Raw genomic sequence first — 25,258 nt, 5'->3', positions numbered from 1 at the left:
AACCGCTTGTAAACCAGTGTCAACTCATTTTGCGAAATCCAGCTTTAAATCCTCCCAAAACAACATGAAACCAAACGATGAGCCAGACTCAGCACAGAAAGGTCGGTCGTGTTTTACTTGGTCGTAAGAGAGCCACTAAACACTTTCTGACGTCGTCAACATTTCACCTTTTGTGAAGATACCTTCAGGTTAAAAACATAAAATAAAGCAGTTATAATAATGCTAATAATGTTGTTACAATCTCATAAAGTCAGTTTCCTGATTATCACTATTGTCTTGTTAACAGCCCCATTAATCAATAAACTCCAATATGTTTATATATTTATATTTATTGTTGTGTCCGTTTTAAATTGTTATCAGAAGTAGCACTCCCAATTTCGTTGAACTTGCTTGTACAATGACAATAAAGGCAACAACAACCAATGAAACTTCTGTAGAGAGCAAAAAGGGACTGTGGTGTATTTTGAGCAGATCCCACTTTAACCACTCAGCTGCCATCATTAATAACAAGCTTACAACATTAACATCTGAAAAACTATCCCCAACAAATGTACTCTTCTTTGAGAAATGTTTGCTACACACCACTGAGCCCATTAACTTAGCCTTTATGCTCACAGGCATTTCATTCTGTCCTAGCAGCATTGCTATTTGGTGCTACAGGGTAGTAATGCCTGAGAGTCGGCTGTCGGGCCCACCATTTGGGTCCAGACTAAAATATCTCAACGGTTAAATGGATTGCTTTGGCCTTTCTACAGACCTTCATGGTCCCCAGAAGATGGACCCCAATGATTCTTGTGATCCTGTGCCAAAATCTCCTCCACCGGCCGCGCTAAGTTTAAACTTTTCCTGAGAAATATCTCAACATTGGCCCTAAATTTTGAAAAGTCACTCGTGGTTTCCCAGAGGATAGACCCTAATGACTTTGGCATCTCGTTACTTTTCCTCCATTTCCACCATGAGATTAAAAGAAAAAATAGGTTTAAGGGGAAATGTCTCGTCAACTTTTGGATGAATTACAAAGAATTTATGTTTAGACACTCAACTTCATCACATTACATTTTCCAATATATTAGTAACTAACCGAACACATGCTAAACAAGCATCAGCCGTAGCTTTACTTTGTCTTTAGTGCTGTGAAGCGAATGTGAGGATGCTAACATGCTAAACTTCAATATTAAACAGCTAGCATCATCGTTGTTAGCATTGTAGCATGATGTGTTAGCATACACCTAACAGAGCTGCTATTCTTTTGTCTAGTCTTGTCAAAGATCTCCACTAAGGGAGGATGGACTTGAATATTCACCTTTCTGCAATATTTGATTTAACGAATGTTCGGATTTTTCACAGTTTTATCAACTATCAAAACAGATTAATTTTTTTCTGTTTTATTATCAACCCATCTGCTTCTATATCTTCTGTATCATCTTCTTTAAACACTGTAATCCTGTTGTCAGTCCTAAATCTTGCTCGTGTCAGGCTCTTCTTTTATCACACCATGATTCACTTTCTTCTCACACTCTTTTACATTCACCTCTTCACAGCTGATAAGAGGAGTTTAAAGAATTATCACTGCAGCCATGTGTAAATGACATTTGTGCAAGTGAATATGAACTATCTCAAACCACGTTAACATCAAACACAAATACAGTTAGCCTTTTCATCTCCTTTCATAAATCAGCTTTTTACACCAACCAACCAAACGAATACGTTTGTACACATTTGGCTCTTGCGCAACATTTCCAGGTAAACTTCAGTCTTTCCAGTACACTTCACCATCGCCCAGCTTCCTGTCTGGCTGTCACCTTTTGCGGGTCGTAAACGTCTTCAACAAACACACTCGGATGACGTTGTAATAGCACGGTTGGCTTGGGGCACACAGCAATTTAGTCCCATTACAGTTCCTGTGAAGAGGCTTCTCGTCTCAACACACCCTGGCATTTTATCAGGAAGAGGAAACGGTAATGTGTTGAAAGGAACAAGACTCTTTGTTTTATTGCCTCATTTTTGCTGTCTTAAAAGCTACTGAACGCTGTTAGCGATGACTAATAACAGGTTATTGTTGGTCTGTGAAAATGGGTAGATAAGAGGGTTGTTTTAATGGAGGCGTGCAACTCAACTTTACAGATGAGCATCTAGGACACACACAGATACATGCACACACATACACTCACCTCATTAGGTACGCCTGTGCAATCTAATGCAGCTCAATACAACAGCGCTGCCATGGATTCTGCTTTTATGAAGTTTAGTTTTTGTTCACTTTTGTTTTGTTGAAAGTCAGAAGTGTGTAAATTCAATGATGTTTATTACTGAGGCCGTAGTTAAAGGTGGTGTTGTACTGATCTACATTATATTGAGATGTGTCCTCCCTATTTACATACATGAGGAGGCCAGAGTGTTAGAAACACCTCTGAATATAATGCAGCTCCCCACCACCAATTATGACCTTGACGCTGAAATATCATTGAATTAACACCTCCATGACAGCTTAGAAAGAGTCTGTACATTACAGGCAACATTAAAGCAAAATCTTATGGCTGAGCTGATTTTTGAGGTGTACCTAACGAAGTGGCCGGTGAGTGTATTAAAGAACGGGTAAGAATTACTGCAAGGCATAATCTGAAATTGCTCATAAAAAAACCCATTCCTGATATAGATCCTTTGTTTAATCTTACGCCGGGGACACAACGGACGCGGAAGCACCGCGAATAGCCGAGAAGCGGAGCCAGTTCCCTTTCGGCACCCATGTTAACCGATTGTGTCGGTTAACACCGCGATTTACAAATGCAAAGATGAAGATACACACACACACACACACACACACAAGAAAGAGAGAGACACAAAGTGGGCTGGCTATAGGGTGTGGGGGCGGGGTGTCAAAACACACACGCAAACGGAGAGAGAGCAAGAGAGAGAGAGCATGATGAAAAAACAGCTCCAAATGTGAGTAAACGACAGCTGAGGAGCAGAGGCGCTTGTCGACTGGCGCGGAGAAGCGTGGTTTTCGTTGCGCGGCGCTTCGCAGCGCTTCCTTGTCCGGTGTGTCCCCGGCGTTACTGTCTCACCGTCTCGATCCCAATAAAGTCTCAGACAGTTACTAGATTTACAATCCTGAGAAATGTTTTTCAAAACTCGGCCAGTTTCTACAGAAACCATAAAAACATGTTTGAATTACAATTAAACTATACTGACTATACATTAGGGGTTGGAATCGCAGAGTAACTCGCAATACGATACAATACACGATATGTGGCCCACGATACAGCGAATCTGCGATAATTCATATATTGCAAAACAATCATATGATGCATGACGATATCTGATTAAGTTCTTCAGCCAATTAATTGCCTTTCATGTTTCCCTCATTCATGCCATAAGCGCCACCGCAAGCAGTCATGAAGTAGTGACGCGGTGAGACAAAATCATAGGCTCTGTTTAGAGCGCCAAATATTTGTAAATTAATATTCTGATATTTGGCACCAGCCTGCTGATAATTGTATTGCACGAGTCGGAGAGTTGTACATTGATATTGTGTTCCACAACTACATATGGCATGGAATTTAATATCAGTTATCTTACATTTAGAATAAGCAGATACACAGTAATTGTGTAGAAGAGATCATCATCAGTCATCCATTATCTATACAGCTTATCCTGTTCACAAGGGGGGCGGAGCCAATCCCTTCTGTCATTGGGGATGATCTGTCAATATACCATATATGCCCACATTCACACCTACATGTAATCCAGAATCACCACTGTTTTAGGACTGTAGGAGGAAGCCAGAGCAGCAGGAGGGAACATGAAAACTCCACACAGACGCTTTGTCTGAACCTCGACTTGAACGAGAGACCTTCTATCTGTGAGGCGACAGCGCTAACCACACCACAGCCCACGGATTGCCATGTTCTTTTTTGAGTGCTAATTATTCCACTCAAGTATTTTGATCATTTTGAGGACCTAAGTGAGCCTTTTTTTTTTTAGTGAAACTGTTTGTGACCTGGTTTTAAAGGTCGTTTGAAGATCACCAGTATAGGAACAAATGAGCTTGGGGCAAAGTGACAGATAAGGGAAGTCTAAAAGATTTAAGAGACCGTCTCACAAATGTTGCTTTTGGTCTTATCGTGGTATTTGTTCAACACAAACATCAATAGAAAACAAGCTTACCTAATCCGTTTGAATAAAGGTTAAAGCTGTAAGACCCTGTCTGCTTCGACTGGAAGAAGCAGACTGAGGATTGAGGTCAAAGTCAGATAAAGACGCATGACTAATTTTCAAAGATAATGATTAGTCTGTTTATGATGTGTCAATAATTCCTCTCTGCCTTCTTCTCCCTTATATAGTTTGACCATATCGACCAGCAGCTTGCTTAGAAATCATGACTGACCTCGATAAAACCAAATTATTCGGCTTCCTTACACTCATAAGTGAATAGTAACAGGCCTGTCAACATCAAAACACACCTTTACAAATACCAAATACATAACACAGGTATGATGCATTTACGAGACTGAAATGGGTCAAACTCCTTCGTGTCCTGAGATTATCACTTCTCAGGTCTCAGCAGGCTGATTTATGATCACCATAAAGTAAAGTGATTTATGGTGCCAGTATTAAGCTCGCCACCTGTTGCAAAACTGCCCGAGTCAAAATAGTTTCACGTAATCAAGGTGAGTCCAGGTGATAAGGGACAAATAAACCAACACGTCATAAATTCTTTTATTCAGTCCGACCAAACCAATCAGAATATTAATGCTGAAAATAATCAATTATGTAGAAAATATCAAACATATTCCCCTTTTTACTGCTCTGACAACTTGTGTTACTGATTTTACAGACAAAATTACTTTTAAAATGTGTTAAAAGTTAAAAATGGCGACACGGCTCCTCGATTTTTTTGGCAAGCCTTCAAAAAAAGGTGTGTTCTGTTCCATTATCACTTAAATTAAATTATATTATAACTACAATTATTTTGTTAAATTGTTGTTCAAGGCTCATAGAGGTTTAAAAAAACAAAACAAAAAAACAACTAAATAAAAGTACAAATTATTCTTTTGTTCTTTTGTTCTTTCCAATAAACGTCTCATGACTCTCAGGAGGGAACATCTGGACGAAACTTTAACAAACTATAACTGATTGATTGATTCTTTAATGACCACACAGCCAGGCTGGCGGAATTTGTTTCCAGTACAGCTTGGTACAGGTTCCAACATTAAACATTAAACATATAACATAGATATACATACAGACAAACACATTTCATGCATAAGGGCCGTGCTTAATCCTCAGCGTTCAGAGTTTAGAATGTTTATTGCAATGGGAATGAAACTGTTTTTGAAGCGGGTTGTTTTGGAGGCAATTGTCCTGTAGCGCCTCCCAGAGGGCAGTAGCTGGAAGACATAACTGTTAAATTACAACAATTCTTACACATAAATGCATCCGCAATAACAATTTTAATATCATACATAATGATTTTCGAAGTTTATTTAAAGTATATACTATTCAGCTGATTAAACTTAAAAGTAAAAGATCTCAATGCTTCCACCATGTTTATTCCTTGTTGTGTCAGTGTTCATATAAATCCAAAATAAGTTCAATATTAAAGGTTACTTGCACGACTGCTAAATTCTGTTGTTTTTCTTGTTTTTTCTTTGTTGGCTATACTAGCCAACAGCTAACAGCTAGCTATAGCTATATTATACAAGTTTGCATCAACATTCAGACAGTCTAACAAAGCAAGTTTTGTTGGACAAATTTGTCTTGTAAACATTTTTTATTTACAAATGTGAAACAAATATTGTCATGTACAATGGAAAAAGCCTTGGGGTTGTTTGTTGTATGAGCACCCCGCCCTCCTCTGGTAAACACAACCACTTCACTTTAGTCAACACAGTGCAACTGACACTGCACTACATATATTTGTATGATTGTTATAAATGTGGTGTTTTGTTTGAATCATGATTATCTTAAAGGTTATATCAATCATGTAATCTTTTACACACAACTTTTAAATGGAGGAAATCAACTAATGTTAAGTGAGTATTATTCCGCTCCCGAGTGGCACCAGCTCTGTCCCACCCCCACTCTGCCCTCTAGTGGCTGTGTCAGCTCAGTGCGGTGAGATTCTGCAGGGGAGATGTTTATACACGAGTTAGTATCATGCCCTGTGCTCAACCAGTGGATTTGATTGTTGTTGATGGCATTTATTTTTGGTTCATGACAGACAAAAATTGGACAGTGGATGTGTAGCCCCTATCTGATTGCATTGTGCAGGGTGTGAAGATGGGACTCAATAAACCCATAGTGCCAGGCAATAAGCATGCATTCAAGAGGAAGGAACTGGTGGTGTTGATCTAATCTATTCTTATCGTATTTCCTATATGGGTATTCTACTAGTTCTAACTTTCTCATCTATTTTATTTTATTTATTCCTGTACAAATAGTGTAATTCAACCTATTCTAAAAGAATCATGTTTACTTTATTTAGTTTGTTATTAACCTAAAATATTCGTTTTTAATCAAAACTCATTTATAGGCTTTAATTTGGGTCTGTGTTTTTGTATTTATAGGGGGACTCATACTTATATAAAAGCGCAATTTAAAGGTATATTTTGCAAAATTTTTGTTGTACAATATATATCTGAAAATCAATGTTCTTTCTTTTGTAGCTAATTTGGGATTTTCCAGTTACATTAATGTTATACATATTAATTACACACTAGTAAGCACTAAGCAGTAATGTGATGTAAAATGGTTACTCTACTCTAATGAACACATTGTTCCTGGACTGCATCCATCACTTCCAGTCCTTCTAGGCCTGTTGTTGAAATAAACCGGCTGTTGACATGTGAATAGCACTGCCCCGCCTACTCGATGACGTCACTACACATCCCGACTGTAATTGGCTGCCGGGTGAGTTACAGTGTTGCAAAAGATAGCCGACACCAACAGCACGGCACGCTGTGTTTGTGTGTGTGTGTGTGAGAGAGCGGAACGGTTTCACGGAACCGAGCTGAAACGAGCCGAGCCGAGCCGTGCTAAGACAGCAGGGCTGTGGACTCGAAGAAGAAAGAAGAGGCTTTAAGCGCGCATGTGAAGAGAGATAATTAACCTCGCTAAAACCTCCTTTAAACCTTTAACATTTTAACTGACTGCTGACTACCTGGAATCATTTTTCCCTCATGCGAATGTGTAGCTATTTTAGTTTGAACGAGACTGGACCGTTGACAGAGTGCAACTTCTAAACAAGAAAAAACAAAAGAGCAGAAGAAATGGAGATAACAAACGGCTTCTCGTCGGACCGAAATATCCTCTGCTTGTTTGACGTGGACGGTACTTTAACAGCGCCCAGGGAGGTGAGTCTACATCCAATCAATCAATACATACAACGTGTTCAGTTATCAATTCTTACAATTAGTAGGCTACCTGCTCCTGTAGCTCCTCTGCCTTCATTATGAGCACGTGATAATTGTCACGGTGGGAGACAGTAAAAATAGCACAGTGTGTCCTCTTGACCTCATACACTGGTTTCTTTTTAGCTTTTTCCTCCACCCTGCACGAACACCAATGTTGCCCCAACAGTATTTACCCCACACAGGAAGGGGCTGTGGGGTCTGTAGTCTAGTAATGTGTAGGTCTGTTGCTGTCAGGTGACTTATTTATGTCCTGCCAAATACAGATGGAAGCTGTCCTTATACTGTCACCTCATATAAACCCTAATAGGCGTTTTCTTTTAAATAAATATGCTTTAATAAATCAAAACATGACCTAGTTTCTGAGTGGTCTATTAGACATTTGTGTGTTGTCAATGTGAGAAATTACCTCTTTTATTATTCAGTCCATTTTATTTTGTAATAATTTATTAACTTCCTTTCTTCCTTCCTTTCATCCGGCCATTGGGCTTGAATGCTTAGGTTCGTCTGAGGTAACTGGCATGTATGTGTGTGCAGAGCTCGCCAGCGCCCAGATATTACATAATGCAGCCTCTATTGTGTTACACATAGACGTCTTTCTTCCATATGCAGGGATAATTGGAAATCTGTTCCTAAATTGAACCAACACAAATGCAAATTCTGCTTTGTTCATTGTTCTTTATTTGTAGAGATGTTTCAGTAAAACTCAGTGAAACACAAATTTAGCTTTTAAATGATGGTACATACAGTATTTATGGTCTACCAGTTAAAACAGAGGGCTTACATGCACTGCTTTCTCTTGTATTCCGCAGAAAATCGACCCACAGCTGGATGAGTTCTTCCAGGCGCTGCGGAGGAAAGTGAAGATCGGCATCGTGGGAGGCTCAGACTATTCCAAGATAGCAGAGCAGCTCGGGGAGGGGGACGATGGTGAGCAGTCCTCTTGAACGTCCTGCCTTGACCTCAGACTGTTTAAACACTATATATACATACTTGTAACTTCATCTTAATAGGACATCCGTCTACAGAGAGTGGAGTGGAGAAGTATACCCTTGAGATGTGGGATTTAGGCCATGATTCAGACTCTTGAGGATGGGATAAAGATCGTCTTATGATGACTAATTTAATTTCATCATGGATGTCCTAATCTGATTTCGCAGAAGGATGTAAAAAAATGAATTTACCACACATAGTCTCCTCAATTTGAATTAAACTTCTAGTGGATCTTTATTTCCTTTATAAACGTGAGCCTCCCGAACCTGCTGCCAATAAAAACTGGCACAGTGACCCCGACACTGCAGCGCCAACAGCCGCCCAGCTGAGCTCCCGCACGCCTGCATGGACAAGCTGAAAGAAAAAATGTCTGTCTGTCAATATTAGGATATGACAGGAATGAAGTGGTGTTGTGCCAAGAGAGAGCCGTGTGGGTATGAAACAGTGCCAAGTGTGAATGGTGAATCTCTTCTTTTGTCATGATGCAGACAGCTGCAGGTGATTATGTTTCAGCTGCTGGATAATGTTATGATTATGTTTTAAACCCCATGATCGTTTAATCACGTAACAGCATATACCACAAACAGGTTGGATTATCAGAACACCTTAGAGCAGTTGTTTTGTAACTAACTTCTACGTGATCTCTTTGCTGGATTAGTCTGTGTTGCAGGTGACAGGTGTTTTGTTTTTTTTAAGTTTAAGAGCTCAAAGCAGTTCTTAAAAGTTGCAGACGTTTCCTGTTGAGCCGAGTACACAGGCAAAAGTTGAGTTGGAAGGTAACAAAGATTAAACTTGACCTTTTTAAAGGCAGTGTTACATCCACTGTAATCTGCTCCCAGGTAAATATAGCAGGTAGAGTGTTCGTGCCTTCGTGGAGTAGACGCTGCCAATGCAGTTGATTGTGTAATTCTTAAAGAACCAGACGAGCGCATCTAACCACGTCACCCGTCTCGTCTTTTGCAGTGATACACAAGTTTGACTACGTGTTTGCAGAGAACGGGACAGTGCAGTACAAAGATGGGAAGCTCCTCTCAAAACATGTAAGTGAACATGCAGAGTCGCATCAAAAATACCAAGGATGCATTTTATCTCAGACTTCATCAAGGAAATGAAAGTCTTCTCATGATGTTAATCTTATCTTTCTAATGTAATATTTCCAATTCTATGAATTTCATTTATGTCTTTTAAAAGAAGTTTATTAATGAGGTTTATTTTCTTACCGTCAGGCCATTCAGAACCAGATCGGGGAGGAGCTCCTGCAGGACCTGATTAACTTCTGCCTCAGCTACATGGGCCTCATCAAGCTGCCAAAGAAAAGGTCAGACTTTGACTAGACTAACCAAAGAGTTAGGCCACTAATTATTTAACCCCGAGGACACACACACATACACACACACCTATGGCCTGCTGTCCCGGTATGCAGGAATGCTCTGCAGTCTTTGTTCATCAGCCCTGACCTGTTGAAGCAGACATGCCTCATGTGACGTCTGTGTAGGGATAAAACAAATATTAACATGTCTTTTTCTTCTAGGGTCTTAGAGGGTAGGAGGGTCTGTTTATAGACATGATATGATGCTAAATCCAGTCAATGTTTCTGCAAGTAAAGCTTTGTTTAACCACTCCTCTTGTTCCGCCTGCAGGGGAACGTTCATCGAGTTCAGGAATGGAATGCTGAACATTTCCCCCATTGGTCGGAGCTGCACGCTGGAGGAGCGAATCGAGTTCTCTGAAATCGACAAGGTAAAATACAAATACATAAGTACATTTATGAAACACCAAATATTGTTCAGTTTTTTGTTGCGCACTTTATTACTCTCTCTTGGCATGTGAAGGCTGAAATCAACAAAACAACTGCAGGCTTTGATAAAGCAGTGACATTCAGGCCATCATAGCATCCACCCATCCATAAAATGCACAGTGACCATATTTAACAGAAAAACAAAACCACTAAGAATCATGGCCGGCTCCTCTTCCTCTGTTTCATGAAATGTGCTCATTAGGCCGGCAGAGGTCAAACAATGTTGAGCTTTCAGGACGGCCTAACAGACCGTCCATTGATGCTTCAGAGAGCTGTGTGATTATGTGGGAGCAGTTTAACCCTTCAGCTATCCGCTAACATTTCTACATGACAAACTGCAGATAATAGTTATAACCGAAGTCTGACTGTTCTGTCACGTTCTCCACAGAGAGAGAAGATCAGGGAGAAGTTTGTTGCTGCGCTGAAGGAGGAGTTTGCTGGAAAGGGTCTTCGCTTCACTAAAGGTGAGAGGGTTCATGCTGGAAGTTCCTACACTCAAAAAAGTCAGATTTAGGAATTTAAACTCAAGATTTCAGATTCGATCTCTTGCGCGCCACCTAAAAGCGATATACGGTAATTGCAGGAGGACACTTCCCTATGTAACCGTCCACGGTTGGCTCCGGTTGTAACTCTTGATTTTCCTGGCTGACGGTCGCTTTCCTTTTCAGACTGTTTGCTTCATCTGAGCGTCGAGTTTGTTTCTTTTTCTTTGGATTTTCACTTCTTGTTGAAGTTGTATCTGTAGTCATCCATCTTTCCTTTGTTTGTTCAGCCATAGTAGATTACTGTTTACCGGAAAAGCAGCCGCTTAGCTCCGCCCACCCTCTCTTGCAGAACAACCACTGCTGGCTGATGGAAAACGCGTCACTAACTGGGCGCTGCTTGTGATTTATTCCGCAAATGTCGCCACAGACACCCAGTCTGTAATTCTGCTATAAACTGCAAATGCAAAGGCTTTCATCAGTGGTCATCACCATTGTGTTACCTCATTCAGTGATAGATAGTGACTCAACAGACATTTATTTAAATGGAAATCTTTGTCACATTTGTCGGGGCCTTGTAGCACTCCTGCTGTGATCTATTTTTCCTACCAGTTGTGTAGCTAAATGTAACGGCAGTTTTTGTCATCAGAACTTTACCAAAGTGCTTCTGAGAGTCGTGCTTTGTGCTCTTCAAGTAAACGTTAGTAATTAAGTAGTCACTATGCAATAAGGCCACGCTTGTTTAAATTGTGCAGCAAGCCAGAGAAATAACATCTGTACATTCTGTAATATTTACCTTTGGATGCTAACTCCGACTGGTTCCAAGGTTTAAATTACATTTGGGAAATGGGACAAGAAAGATGAGTCTTCTCGTAATCTGCAGGATAAATGTGAGGATAAAATGGCCTGGCACTTAGCCTCCACGCTTCCTCAAAACACAGGATAGAGCAATAAAAGTTTTACAGTATTTTGTAAAGGCAGATACCCCTAGTTGAGGTCTGCATTTGAAGAGAAAAAAGTTGCATCAGTGCAATTCACTGCCACTTATTAAAGTCTGAATGCCTCTTCAGAAATCCACACCGTGTTGTCGTTACATTTTGATCCCTGAGATTCCCCTCAAACTGATCCTGGAGTAAAAGGGATCGAAACTCAGGACGACGTTGTTTATGAGAATCTTTCATTCATTTACTTGCACTATACTTTTACTCACATTATTCACAGTAGCTGCTTGTAAGATTAAAAATACAGGTGTGAGAGTTAGAACAGAGCTCATCATAATGAATTACAGTTTTATGTTTTGACACTAAACCAAGCGGTTAAACCGTAACAGGGTCTTTGTTTGTGTACTTTGAGCTCACCAGGGCTCAGACTTCCTGTTTACATCAGCTTCCTTTCATGATAAACCAGCTGTGCAGCATATCTATCTGTCTGCGGTCTCTGTCTCTATCTGGTTCAATAAAGACCCCTCACACCTCATATGTGTGGAGGAGCTTGTGCTGAACTTTGGAGCCCTCGGTTAACTATTACACACACACATCCTGTAAACACTCGGTTCCCCCCCCCCCCCCCCTCTCTCTATCTCTGGCAGCAGCAGCAGAAGGTGAATCGGGTACTTAACGTTTGCATACGTGCTGTGCGAGGTGTCTGCCTCTGCTGATGACGCGCGAAGCCTGTTCACAGTTCAAACAAAGCAGACCGACGAGCTTGTTTTTCTGTAATACTCTTCCTGTTATAAACCTGGTGTGTGGCAGAAAAGAGAAATGTTATCTGACCTTTATTAGCAAAGTCCAGAATATTAGAGGTTATCCCATCAGCTCCTCTTTATTCATTTAAAGTAGGTTTGACTCCTTCTTGTCTTTGGATATTGTACACACATAAATACACAACTGCTTTTTCCTCTGCAGCCTATGTGTGTGTGTGTGTAACATCCGTGCCACTTGCAGAGCTGTCGCTGTTTACTCTGCAGACTCTAAGGAAGCAGGCGACGTGTCCAGAGGTCGTACAGTGATCCAGATTAATTTGTTTACCTTCCTTCGTGTTTATCTGCTTCTGCGTGGCCGCCCCTCGTTAGCAGATTCTGCTGATCGCTGCAGTAGGTGTTATATAAACCTGACACTCCATCTGATCTGAGAACAGAACGTAAGGGACACTTTGTGTTTTCATTACACACCGGTGGGTGATCTAAGGTGAAAGCTGCGTTCGTATTTTATCCTTTTTAAATGTTAATCACAGAGGAGGAGGTGTATTTAACTCACAACACAGATAAGGGGGAAAAAGGTCTAATATATACACATCTTGTAAGACCAGAAAGGTTATAAGATTCATTGTTTAGAAGAAAGGTTAAAAACAACAAATCCCCGTCTTTGCCTCGTCAGCAGCTGTGCAGCGCGCCCTCATCATTGCTCAGGAGGGATAAAGGCGGGCTTGGGGAAGGGCTGCCACAAATGAGCTGTTTATAGTGTGGGGTTGAAGGTGTTTTGGATGGAGGCGTGTGGAGGGTGTGTGCGTGAAACAGCCCTCTGATTGGCCGGATGCTCCTCAGCTGCAGCCATTGTTAGTGGCTCTTTAAATGCTTCAGCTGAGACAAGGGGGGGGGGAAATGTAAGGTCGAAAGAGGGGGGAAGGGAGATAGAGGAGACTGAAAAGAAAGTGCTGCAAAGATCTGTGGAGGAGACTTTTAGGCTGCATTTCACAGGTCAGAGGTCACCACGGTCATTAGACTGACAGCTGAATGAAAGGGGAGCTTTTTGTCTTTGACTTTTAATTAAAAAAGTAGCTCTGCCTCTGACTGTAAAACACATTTAACAAAACACAATGCAATCATGCTTTCTCTGCAGCCAGAGTCACACACATCACAGTCGTCTCTGCCGACCGGTTTCTCCATATGAGGGTAAATAATGAAGCTGATTCTGATAACAGTGTCCTGTTTTTCATCATCTGTTTTTAGGAGGTCTAATCAGCTTCGACGTTTTTCCGGAAGGCTGGGACAAGAGGCTGTGTCTCGAGCAGCTGGAGAGCGAGGGCCTGGGCGCCATCTACTTCTTTGGCAACGAGACGTCAGATGTGAGTGCATTCTGGGAAATGTTTGAAGGAGAGCCGGATGCAGAGCTGAGAGAGAAACGTTGTTGTGTAAATATACGCCCATATGTGATGGTTGAACATCTCATTCCAAAACCATGGCCGTTAATCTAACACCATAAAAACCTCCCATCTTGTGGGAAGTTTTTATCCCTTTTTCACAGAGACTCAGCTGTTACATCGTCTTTGTTTTTTACACTGAACCAAACAACGCCTTCATATTGATGTCCCAGGGTGTGATTTTATTGCCTCCACTGCCGGGTTAACAGTGGAACAAGTTCACCCCTCATTCTGCCTCCGTATCCGGCAGAATATCAGTGTAACAGTCACGACTCGATCAGGCTGTGTGAAAAGGGGTTTTAGGAACCTGCCTACAAGAGCCCTTTGTCTGATTGTCTCTTTTCCCATTGCCAGTGAAGTATACTCCTTTCGGTCTCTTTTTTTGCTGCGTCACCGTCTGACGTCACAAACGCGCCGGAGACAGGGTTAGTAAACAGTGAAGATGTTACGGTGGTCTTTATTGTATCTATTTCTCATTCAGTCTATTAACAAACTCGGTGCCGACAAATTTGGAACAATGTTCGAGCGCTGCTTGGATAGAGACGGGCAGGTTTGACGGAGCATAGCATCGCGCCGGAAAGGGGGCAGAGATTAGCTTGTCGTTTTGCATTCCCATCAATGCCGATCGGAGCCGAGGCGATGATTACCCGGGTCTACTGCAGAGTCATTTGACCCATGTTTTTTGACCACTGGGAAAGGGGCTTAACAGTCTGTGTAAAAGGGGCTTCAGGAACCCGGCCACAGGAGCCCCTGTTTTGTTTGTTGAGGCCTGGCTCCCAGTAGGTGTCCTGTTCATCCCAATGGCTTTAGATGGAGTTTAGTGATCAGTGATCTGTGCAGGAAAGTAGAGGTCTTTTACATCAAACTCCAAAGGAGAACACTTTGTCTGCAGACCGGTTGTTCCTTTACATTCTCACTTCACAATAACCGAACTTGCAGTTGACCGGTGCAGATCCAGCAGGGCAGAAATTGAACACAATATAAAGATGGTACCCTATGACAGTGCCAGGCTAAAGGTCAGTTTTGAAATAATTGTGAAAGTTCAATCAGAAATTGTACAGAAGTCAGTAACAACAATACAAATTCCAATGTACAAACAATGTCTGCTCAGCAAAGCTCATCATAAATACGGCCTGATTAGTTGGCTGTCAGTGCTACAGGGAGAAAACTTGCATGCAGGACATAAAGACTCAAGAGATGTTTAATTTAAAGATGCGGGAGGGTTCGTCGCACTTTGTTGCTCTGCAGTAAAAAATACTTCACCTCGTGGTCTGCTTTAGAAAACCCCTTTCACACATGCACTGCACTGCTGAAAATTTCCCAACATTTTCCGGGTGGGCTGCATGTGTGAACACAAACGGCCTAATTGTTCACGCCAATTTCTGCAGATTTTTTCCTGCAAGCCTGCAAGAAGTCGGGGTGAGCCGATGTGTGAACGCAGCAGGAAATAGTCAGTAACATTCACCGTGAGCGAGTGGGTGGGGTGATTAAAAACGGGGGCAGATGATCTTGAAATTTTCTGGAAATTGTCAGGAGTGCATGTGTGAAGTGGGCTTACCGGTATGTGTCTCAGAGGATGCAGATGTTTAGAGGAACAGCTGTGGTGTGCTGCTGTAACAGACTCTCTTGAAGCCATGGCTAACGCGTCAGTGCCAGGAGTTGAAGTTTAGACATCTGGATTGTAGATTGAGACTCTCAGCTGAAATAAATGTTTATCTGTCTCACAGTTTTGACATTTTTCTTTTTAGGGAGGAAACGACTTCGAAATTTTCAATGACCCACGGACCATCGGCTTCACGGTGTACTCTCCAAAGGACACGGCCAGGCTCTGTCGGGAGCTTTTCTTTGACGCTCCACCACACGAGTCCTGATGTCCTGAACCGACCCTGCCCCAGCCCCCGTATCCCTTTACCCACAATCCCTCTGAAGTCTTGCCTTTGGGTCTCTGCTGGTCGGACAATAAGCCACTCGAGCCCAGGCTGTTTCTGAGCTACTGAAAGGTACCACTACTGATTTCCCCCTTATTATGAACACGATAACTCTGAATACAAATGGACAGCAGTAAATCCTGCTGCTTTCTTTTAAAGGGACAGTAACACAGGAAGTGTTAGATACTGAAAATGTAACACTAAAATAAAACTAAACCAAAATAGATTTTAAGACATGTTGCAGTGTTGAAAGATATTACTCTATATCACCTAGAGTAAAGAATGATGTTTGCACTAATGTTGCCATAATTCATACCACTCGTTGGTATAGTTTATAAGAGTGAGAGCGAGTGCTATTTAAAGAGGTAAGGGAACCTGAGCTTGTTGTTTTGTGAATTACATGAGTGAAGAAGAACTTTCCTCCTCCTCCGCTGAGGATAAGTACGAATCATTCCGGTTATTTCTCTCTCTCTTTATTGTTGTTTTGCTGCGTGATCCTCTGAAGGTCTGTTTGAACCTCACACAGCTCCTGGAACTGAAAGAAGTTTGCTTTGTTTGAAGCAATGAAGTGAAGATTTATTAGAGCTAAAAGTGAACGTTACTGACTCGATGAATTCATATTTAACCAGGAAATTAAGCTGCTGTGAGTCACAACCGCTCTTGTCATTTAATATGACGGCTTTTTATGTAAAATATTTTTACGAGCTGTTTCGCAGCCTGCACGTTGTGTACTGGGTGACTGTAAATACTGACGCTAATTGCTACATTGCTAATGTTTTCAGTCTTATCTTCAACGGCTGCTCAAAGGGTTTTTTTTTTATAACTTTTATTAATGTGAAAACAACCATTTTAAAATCCCATATCAAGCTAACTGTCCTTCTGTCATTGTTCGGCCTCCTTGATGGATCATTTTGATTGATCACACACATCAGCTGCAGATGTATTTCTGTAAACACTCCACAACCTCAAAAGCTATGTTGAAGACGAGACGGTTTTGCACAGCATTAAATTAGCTTTTAATGCGTCACTGGTGTAAACTGAAGCATCCGTCATGAGAGTCATTTATGGAAGAAAATGTATTTTGAATCAACGGATTGTATTAAAACTTTCTTGATATCATTTCACCGATTTCTGCGTCCTTCTTTACGCCGTCAGACCAAACTGGGCCTTGACCTCAGAAACTCTCCTTCACATAACTAATAACTTTACACTATTATAACTTTCCTTTTAGAAGGACTCAGAGGGCCAATCTCCACACTCCCAGACTTTGAGATGTGTTTCTGGTAAGCGTGTGAGTGCTCAGTGCTGTCCCACTCTCAAATCACCAAGTGCGTGGGCTCTGACACAGACTTTTCAACGTCTAATTGCGCACTTTCCGTGAGTCTGCACATCTGCAGACTTTCCTTTGGTAGTTACCCAGAGTTCATAGCCAACTTGGTGACGTATACAAACGTGATTGTCCAGGCCTTCAGTAAATGTAAACAAATGTTTGTAAATTGAAGTAGTATTCAATAAAGTTGGACGGAGCGTGGACAGTGATGGGAACTGCAAATATGTTTACCTGCAAATGATTAACATGAAGGCCTCTCTGACTTTTGATAGTTTGTTAAATAAAGCTCATCTTATCTTAAAATATGTAAACAATGTAAGACACACAAATGCATGCTGCTGGTCGGCTTTCTTTCTTATTAGAGGCATACAAATACATTTTCTAATTAGATTTAATGGCCCATCTGGTTTCCAGGCAACGTGATTTCATGATAGTGTGTTATGCAGTTCTCAAACCATCATGGACTCAGGCACTGCACGCCTGAGGCCATTAAAGTCTGTGGGTGTTCAGTGCTCAGGCTTTAGGGTGGAGACTGGGATTGGGCCAGCGTCTCTACAGGGCTCCCAGCATGCATTTCTGTCTGCCACCGTGTCTTTTTTAGTTTTACCACTAGAGGGTACCAGAAATCTAACTGACGCAGATGCTTTAAAAAAGAACCATAAAATTAAAGGTTGACATAAATTGCATTTTATACTTCTATAGCAGAGGCTGACATTAATGTTTGGAAGTAACTCAACATCAGATTTGTAAGTGTTACTTAATGTCTGCAGGAAAATTAAATTAAATTGTATTACTTTTTCTATTTTTAATTAATATTTTTTTGTAAAAATTAAGGTTTTTTTCAATAGCTTTTTGATGTCATAGTGTCCTCAAATCAATTTCACATGTTAATTCTTACTTGGACAAAATCTGCACTCAAGTTTGTTTACAGCTGTGTTAACCAGTTATTAATACTTTCTTTAATTTTGTTTGAACCAAGCATTGTCTAGAAGAGGTGCTCCACAGACTGCTGATGTTTTTCTGTCACAAACTGCTGAAAAGAAACTGTTTTAACACTTATTACTAAATAATGAACAGAATTGCAGCGTTTTCAGCATTCAACGCGACTCCTTCAGAAACTGCATGCTTTCATTTATTCAGAAATTCAAATAAAAATGTTAGTGGAAATGGAAATAACTGACATAATAGTGTTGAAGCGACACAAACAGGAAATGTTGGCTTTTAAAACGTGTGACCTTTCTGATTGTGAAACTCTCTCAACACATGTTGACCAGAGATTTTCCACTCTTCCTCTCCCTCCTTAAGTCTGCGAGTCTTTTCTCCCACATGCAACCGAAGAAACGAAGCTTCCATCAGACGTGTGAAACGTAAAATGCTTTAATGTTCTTTCAAGGCTCAGTAGAAGTAATCGTGTGGATCACCAGCACGGTGGCTCGTCCACTAAACAAAGTGCCCTTTAATGTGACAGAAATAAAAGTACATGTTAAACAGATTCAGGCAGTGACACGGACAGAGAGACTCCATGGAACAGGTAGAATAAAAAATAACGTACAGTACAGAATAACTACAAACAGTTCTGTGACAATGAGCTCTATTGGCACCAACTATGAAGTCGTGGAGTTCACCATCACGCTGACTATGTTCAACAAACACACACAGACGCATGTTTTTTCTATCAATAGAAAAAAGATTTAGAAATAGTTTATCAGTAATTTCGCTCCTTTAAAACAGGAAGTTTCAAACGGACGGCAAATTGAAAAATCGGACAGTGACGTCTGACAAAGAGAAGTTTTGACTGCTTCAGCCAAAAAATACAGCCAGCAATCTGCAGACACACACACATAATCAAGTGAGTAATAAAATAAATAACAACAAGTAAGACGATACAAACATGGATATGCATTTTTTAGGAAAATCGCTTCATTCACAGTAAAATAGAGATATTTTAGAGAAATCCATGCTCGGTTTGATGCGACCTGCCTGCTTCTTCCTTCATGCTTTTTCTGTCCAAGACAACAAATTCACTTCACTTCCCCTTCAAAATAAAACTTCCTCTTTTTTCCCCCCTATGGTTAAGTTTCTAACCTAAAACCCAAAACAAACAATATTGTCATGAGACTTCAGGACTTCCCTGCAAAACCAGCTCGAATTTATTCTCCATTTCTTCTTTCTTTCACCTGACAAAACAAACTTTTCATCTGTTATTCACTAAACTGTTTGCTTTAAAGGTTTAATCTCCAAGATTTCCCTGTAAATAAATGTCTGTTAAGTCACCATCTATCGCCGAATGAGGTAAAACAATGGTGATTGAGCCGATTGATCTGTGGCAACATTCGCTGAAAAAATCTCAAGCGGCGCCCAGTTAGTGACGCGTTTTCCATCAGCCAGCAGTGGTTGGTCTGCCAGAGAGGGTGGGCAGAGCTAAGCGGCTGCTTTTCCGCTCTCTGCAAGTGTTGCGAGTAAACAGTAATCTACTATGGCTGAACAAACAAAGAAAAGATGGATGACGACAGATACAACTTCAACAAGAAGTGAAAATCCAAAGAAAAAGAAACAAACTCGACGCTCAGATGAAGCAAACAGTCTGAAAAGGAAAGCGACCGTCAGCCAGGAAAATCAAGAGTTACAACCGGAGCCAACCGTGGACGTCTGGTTAAACTGGGAAGCGTACTCCTCCCGCAATAACAGTTTATCGCCAAAGGTGTCGCCAAAAAGAACGCAACTGAAATCTTTGAGATTAGAGCTTTAAGGTCCTTCATCTCTGTTGTTGAATTCAAACTTTCTTCTCTTCTTTCCAAAGTTTAAACCTGATGTTAAACAGATAGAACGTGATAACATGTCATCTGACCAACGCCAACATGTGACCCTTTGGTGAAGTGAACAAGTGAAACAGCTGCAGAGAGGGAAGTAAAACTGAGTTCAGCTGTTTGTCCACTTTGCTTAAACACTCCGGCTCTCATGACTCAACTATAATCAACTTGTTTTCACAAACACAGCAGGTTAATTAGTGAGTATGTTGTGTGGTCGAACTAGCACCACCGGCTACAGCTTGATTATTGACACTTGCTGTGTTTGTGAAACATGTTTGTAAAAAGGTTTTGACCCCACAACAGATGAACCCCCCCCCCCCCCCCCCCCCCCCCCCCCCCCCCTCAGGCCCCCCCCAGCACCACCCACAGGACCCTGAAGTCGGGCCTACGAGCTGATGATCTGCCCGGACCAGGTCTCGTGTTTCGTCCCCGGGTTCAGATGTGTGATCTTCACCTCCACCGCCTGCACCTTCAGGTTCTTGGGCGGGACCCGACTGACTTTGTACGTGACCTCGTCGCCCTCGACCGGGACGTACTCGCCCTCGATGCTGGAATGGAGAAGAATGAGGATGATGAGGTGAAAATTTCTGTTTTGTTCTAGATTGAGAGAGGGTTGCAGAGGGTGTAAACACGGGAAGTGCGATCACAAACAACTTTTATTTTGAGTTTTGAAAATCACTCTCATGTCTGTGTGTCAAGTTTGTACCAAGAGGCGGAGATGATTAGCCTAGCTTAGCAAGTCAGGAGACGGGAGGAAACAGCTAGCTTGGATTTGTCCAAAGAACACATTTCTGCCTCCCAGAATCTTGACAGCTTGCAGGTTTATATGTTGGATTTTACGCAGTAGATTCCCAACTTTAAACCACGGACTAAATAAACACGATGTATTGCTGAGCCTTAGAGGTATATTATGAAAGAGCTAACCTGACGCTCACCCACCTCACTGCTCAAGCTTCATATATAACACACAGACTTTCAAATCGTTGGCCCTTTAGACCCACATTGTTTGTTTTTAACATAAATGGATCATCCTGCATTTACTGTTTCCCAAATCTGCTTTTGCTGAAGCTGTAGTCATGCTTGAAATTCTGCTTGTCTTAAATAAAATAGTAAAATAGAGAGAGAAGAGAAGTTGCTGCTGCTCTGTGCAGGTGACAGAGTGTCCTCCCTTTGAAAAAGTACAAACGTAAACAGAGTTGTTTGCTGACTGCTCGCAGTCCTCTGACTCTGCAGATCTGCTCTGAGCTTATTTAGTCTGTTTGTCTGCTCTGATATAACTTTGTCTTACGGGAATAAGTTCGGTGTTATTGTCACTCACTCTGAGATGTGAACAAAGATGTCCTCGCCGCCGTGGGAGGGTCGGAGGAAGCCGTGACCTTGTGACCTGGAGAAGTCCTTACACACGCCCTTAAACACCGGACCTGAGTTTGCTCGTACCGTCCTGCAGGCAAAGAGAGAAACAAAGATGTTCTCACATTAACTTACTGTTGCGTTGTTTCAGTAGGACCAGAAGGAGCATTTTGATATTCTTTTTTTTCCTGTATGTGACACAATTCAAAAAGTAGGCTCTGTTTGAGGACGGAGAAGTGTGAGGGAGGAGGAGGAAGGAGGTGAGAAGTAGTTCACATCAACACCTACACATCCTCTGCCTCGTAATGTCACTACACAATGGCAGCACGGAGGAGAGCACTAATCTGCTGACTTGCAGTGTAAACAGAGAAATATTCAACCTTTAATCGCGACCGCAGCGCAGATAGAGTCTATTTTCCATCGCTTACTTTTAGGTAAATCGATTAGTCTCACTTACGCCGAGTAGGTGCGGGTGCGTTTGGTTGGCAGCGGGCTGGGCAGATCTCTAGGCAGCGGCAGCTCCTTCCCGTCCTCCCAAACCCGACTCCCCTCCCTCAGGAAGGGAAAGGAGAGGGTGAGTGAGTTGTTGGGGGAGCGCAGCGGCGTCCCAGAGGGCGACGTGAGGCTGGGGTCTGCCATGTTAGACGTGATGCGGAGCAGGTGGAGGATGGGGGAGGATGGTGTGGACGCAGAGTTTGATGCTGCTGCTGACACCGTCGTCTGTCCACTGATGTGTCCGTCTGCTCGGAGAGGCTCTCCTCAGTGTGGTGCACAGTCTCAGCGGTTATCCAGGTCAGCGCTGTCGCTTCAAGTCTGTCAGGAGGAGATGCTGTGAGGAGAGACACCACAGGGAGAGAGAGGAGGAAGATCAGAGGGCTTTCATGGTGCTTCAGACCTGATGGAGGAGGGATGAAGACAGGAATGAGCATCTCCAAGGGAGATGTGAGACATTTGGGAAAATATTCTTTCAGGGCTCCTTTATGTGTCTCAAATTAGATTTTTCTATCATATAACAAACAAAGATGAACAGAAATGTCCCTTTATGCTGATGGTACCCCCATTACTACAATGTCTTAAAGAGTTCAGGGCAGTTTCTGGATATAAAATACAGGTCTAAATACATTTTGCCACTAAATATAAAGGTCAGAAATATTAGATCTGGAGCGCTTATGTTTAAAATATTTGGGTTTACATATTTGCAGATCAGATGGACAGATATTCAAAGACAATGATATGAAACTGTTGGAACAAATGATCTTAATATGCTCAATTTATGACATTAAATAGAATCCCTTGAAAGAAAGAAAATAGCTATTGTGATGAAACACCTCCTCAGGCAAGTTTGTTAAATCAAGTCCTTTCTAATATTAAATGGGTTCTTCAGTGATTTAGTATAACGTCCTAAAGTTTGGGGACATGCAAGGGACGGATTAAAAAAAGACTGATTGAAGTTGGTGAAGCAGGAGTCAAGATATCGTGACTTATAGTAAGACGTGCGTGTCTAAAACAGAAGCTCCTACACTTCCCATAATGCATCTTAAATGCACACTTTCACAACAACAACTCCAGGCTTTCTGTAAAGAGTAATTAATGACATTATTTTTTTTACAGGATGAGTAAACTGATCTTGTGATGTAAAATTGGTGGAGTGCCCCTTTAAAGCAGCGCCATCTCTCATCACAGAGCTCTGGGATGCTTCTCTTCCTCCCTTTGGTTCAGCTGGTATCAATCTGCATTCCCCTGCAATCCCACATGATAATCTCTGAAGCCACCCAAAGCAAAGTATTAATAAATGTGGGGATTAATTTTATCATATCCACTTAATGTGCATCACAATTATACACTGTATTACAGGGCAGTATAATAGTAGTGTGTTTAAATCAATTTATATCAGACTCATAAGCTGCTTTGTTCAGTTTAGCTGTTCAATTTGGGGAAATTATTAATATATCTATATATTTTATCTATCACTAATGCTAAAATCCACAACACGTCCTGTTCAGTCAGGTGACCTTGCGATTTAATACCCCCTAATCTGTTTTCTCCCCACAGTGATTTTTCCAAGGTTAGAATACGGAAGCAAGTGGCTCATTTCCGGTCAGTTTTCAACCCCCCAAAACAACCATAACACCCAGTCCAGGACTACAAATACCGCCCCCCCTTATGCTCTGTGTATATTAACGAGTTAGAAAGAGGTCGTGTTTTTTCTGTTTTAACGCCCACGCCTCCTCTGCGTGTGATGATGCAGGCAGAACTCGAGCTCCGCACGCGGCGTGACGTAAGAACAGCTGCAGAACAACACCTTCAAGTGGTGCGTTCGTGACGTCAGCATCCCCTAAGTCCCAGAAGGAAGAATTACATTACAGGAGTGTGAAAGAAACATTGCGTTACTTTACGATAAAACACGCAGCGGTTCGGATAAACTCTGAGCTTCAACATGATTTTTAATAATGAGAAAATGGGAATCAAAATGAGAAATAACTGTACGGGGAATGGAGCCAAACACTCAGAGTTTACTCTCAGTTACAGACAGCAGCTGGAGAACATCTGGATGTGCAGAAATGCTGCTACAGAACAAGGAGGGTCATGGCTCCTCTGGCCCGGGTCACAGACAAATCTCGTCCCTGTCCCGTGATTATGAAAAGGCTCGACTAAAGCTTCTGTGACATGTGTGGGAGTTTATCTGAGCTGAATGCACACACTCCTCTTTCATATCAGAACAATCAACCATAAAATCCAACCTCTTTAAATTGCTCCAACAGGCTCTTCAATTTCACGGCAGAAGACGCAATCCGCGCTGCTAGACATTATAACTTGGGCATAATCAGGGTGAGAGGTCCGCTCATAAAGACGAGCTTGCGGTCAAACATGGAGGAAATGATTCATCGACCTCTCCACCTTGCAATCACACAGAACCAAACATTAAACCTGTCTCTTTCACTGAGCCGTCTCTCCGTCCAGCACACACAGATCCAAACACAAAGCCACACTGACACACTCCCCCTGCAGACACCAACACATGCAAATATTCACAGAAACGTTACTTACTGCATTGGCCGCGCTGGAAGGCTGAGGACGAACAGTGTGCACAAAAAAGAGTGTGTGTCTTTGAAGTCGGTGTGTATTATATAACGCGTAATTAAATAAATAACTGACTAAATCCACGCAGAGCGACGGAAAACCCTGTAGTGACGGTGTGATGGCTGCTGAGTCTGCGCAGCTAGCGGAGATTCCGATGGCGTGATGCGACCCCTTGTGTGTGCGTGTGTGCGCGCACGTGTGCAGAAAATGACTTTCTTCATTCCTCCTTATGTGTGTAATCGGTGAGGGAACAGTGTGATCAGTGTAGTGAGACATTCTTTATTATGATCATGATTTCATTAGCCTATTGTTTAACGTATTGCTCTCTTTATGCTGCTCTATTATAAAGCAGATGTCTTGAATAATTCGATAAATTTAGCTTTTAACACATTATCTTTAAGCTTATGTCAGTATAAGCACCAAAATAGTTTTGACCTTTAAGGTCAGAATTTATTTGATTTGGTAAAATGAAAAGTGTTGCATCTAATTTCTAACTTTTTATTTAAATTTCATTTAAGTTTCCCTTTTTTCTTTCCTCCCCATTAAGTATTTAGCAGAATCTAAGGTGAAAGCCTCTAATGTTCATTTGTCAATAATTCAAGCGAATGTTACGAAAGAGCCGGGCTGCAGAATGGAAGCCAGATGAAGTCTTTTTGCAATGTCAATTGAATTACAGTTATGCTGACATCATGTAAAAAAAAACACATGTAATGTGCCATCATTTTCAGTTTAAGTACAAAACTCAGTTGTTGTTTTTTTAAACAAAGGAGGAGCGAGTCAGCATGCAGCTTCAGTCATTGGTGTTAAAAATCACTGACCAAGCCAGAAATGTGCGTGTAGTCATGGACTCAGAGCTGAATCTTCAAAGCCACATTAAAACAATTACAAAGTCGTCCTACTATCAAGTCAAGAATATATCAAGGATTAAAGGACTTA

The 25,258-nt window shown here is 41.6% G+C and overlaps 2 protein-coding genes across 2 annotated transcripts; one reads left to right on the top strand and one right to left on the bottom strand.

Annotated features, from left to right (window-relative positions):
* The first annotated feature begins 6,986 nt into the window (after positions 1–6,986).
* On the top strand, positions 6,987–16,837 carry LOC138604184 (phosphomannomutase 1-like). The gene is made up of 8 exons (XM_069676050.1): positions 6,987–7,355; positions 8,225–8,342; positions 9,369–9,445; positions 9,632–9,723; positions 10,046–10,145; positions 10,592–10,667; positions 13,633–13,748; positions 15,572–16,837. Exons 1-8 carry the CDS (start codon positions 7,272–7,274, stop codon positions 15,692–15,694), a joined length of 786 nt encoding a protein of 261 aa, XP_069532151.1. The 5' UTR covers positions 6,987–7,271; the 3' UTR covers positions 15,695–16,837.
* Positions 16,838–20,275: 3,438 nt separating this feature from the next.
* On the bottom strand, positions 20,276–24,430 carry csdc2b (cold shock domain containing C2, RNA binding b). The gene is made up of 4 exons (XM_069676263.1): positions 24,290–24,430; positions 21,699–22,070; positions 21,210–21,332; positions 20,276–20,439 (listed from the first exon to the last, which is right to left on the bottom strand). Exons 2-4 carry the CDS (start codon positions 21,878–21,880, stop codon positions 20,277–20,279), a joined length of 468 nt encoding a protein of 155 aa, XP_069532364.1. The 5' UTR covers positions 21,881–22,070; positions 24,290–24,430; the 3' UTR covers position 20,276.
* Positions 24,431–25,258: the final 828 nt, after the last annotated feature.

The sequence above is a fragment of the Semicossyphus pulcher genome, unplaced genomic scaffold (genome assembly GCF_022749685.1).
Source record: "Semicossyphus pulcher isolate SPU_LCO1_2020_fin unplaced genomic scaffold, fSemPul1.0.p SCAF_25, whole genome shotgun sequence".
Lineage (NCBI taxonomy): Eukaryota > Metazoa > Chordata > Actinopteri > Labriformes > Labridae > Semicossyphus > Semicossyphus pulcher.
Note: the sequence above shows the minus strand (reverse complement) of the source record. Positions and strands in the feature narration are given on the sequence as shown.

Bases quoted from the DNA above. Each gene is read 5' to 3' on its own strand.
- csdc2b (XM_069676263.1), bottom strand. From the start codon at position 21,880: ATGGCAGACCCCAGCCTCACGTCGCCCTCTGGGACGCCGCTGCGCTCC. The intron at 21,333-21,698 runs GTAAGTGAGACT...CTTTGCCTGCAG, and splicing joins CGCACCCGCACCTACTCGGC to GACGGTACGAGCAAACTCAG. The intron at 20,440-21,209 runs GTGAGTGACAAT...TCTCCATTCCAG, and splicing joins ATCTTTGTTCACATCTCAGA to CATCGAGGGCGAGTACGTCC.
- LOC138604184 (XM_069676050.1), top strand. From the start codon at position 7,272: ATGGAGATAACAAACGGCTTCTCGTCGGACCGAAATATCCTCTGCTTG. The intron at 8,343-9,368 runs GTGAGCAGTCCT...CGTCTTTTGCAG, and splicing joins GCTCGGGGAGGGGGACGATG to TGATACACAAGTTTGACTAC. The intron at 9,724-10,045 runs GTCAGACTTTGA...TTCCGCCTGCAG, and splicing joins ATCAAGCTGCCAAAGAAAAG to GGGAACGTTCATCGAGTTCA.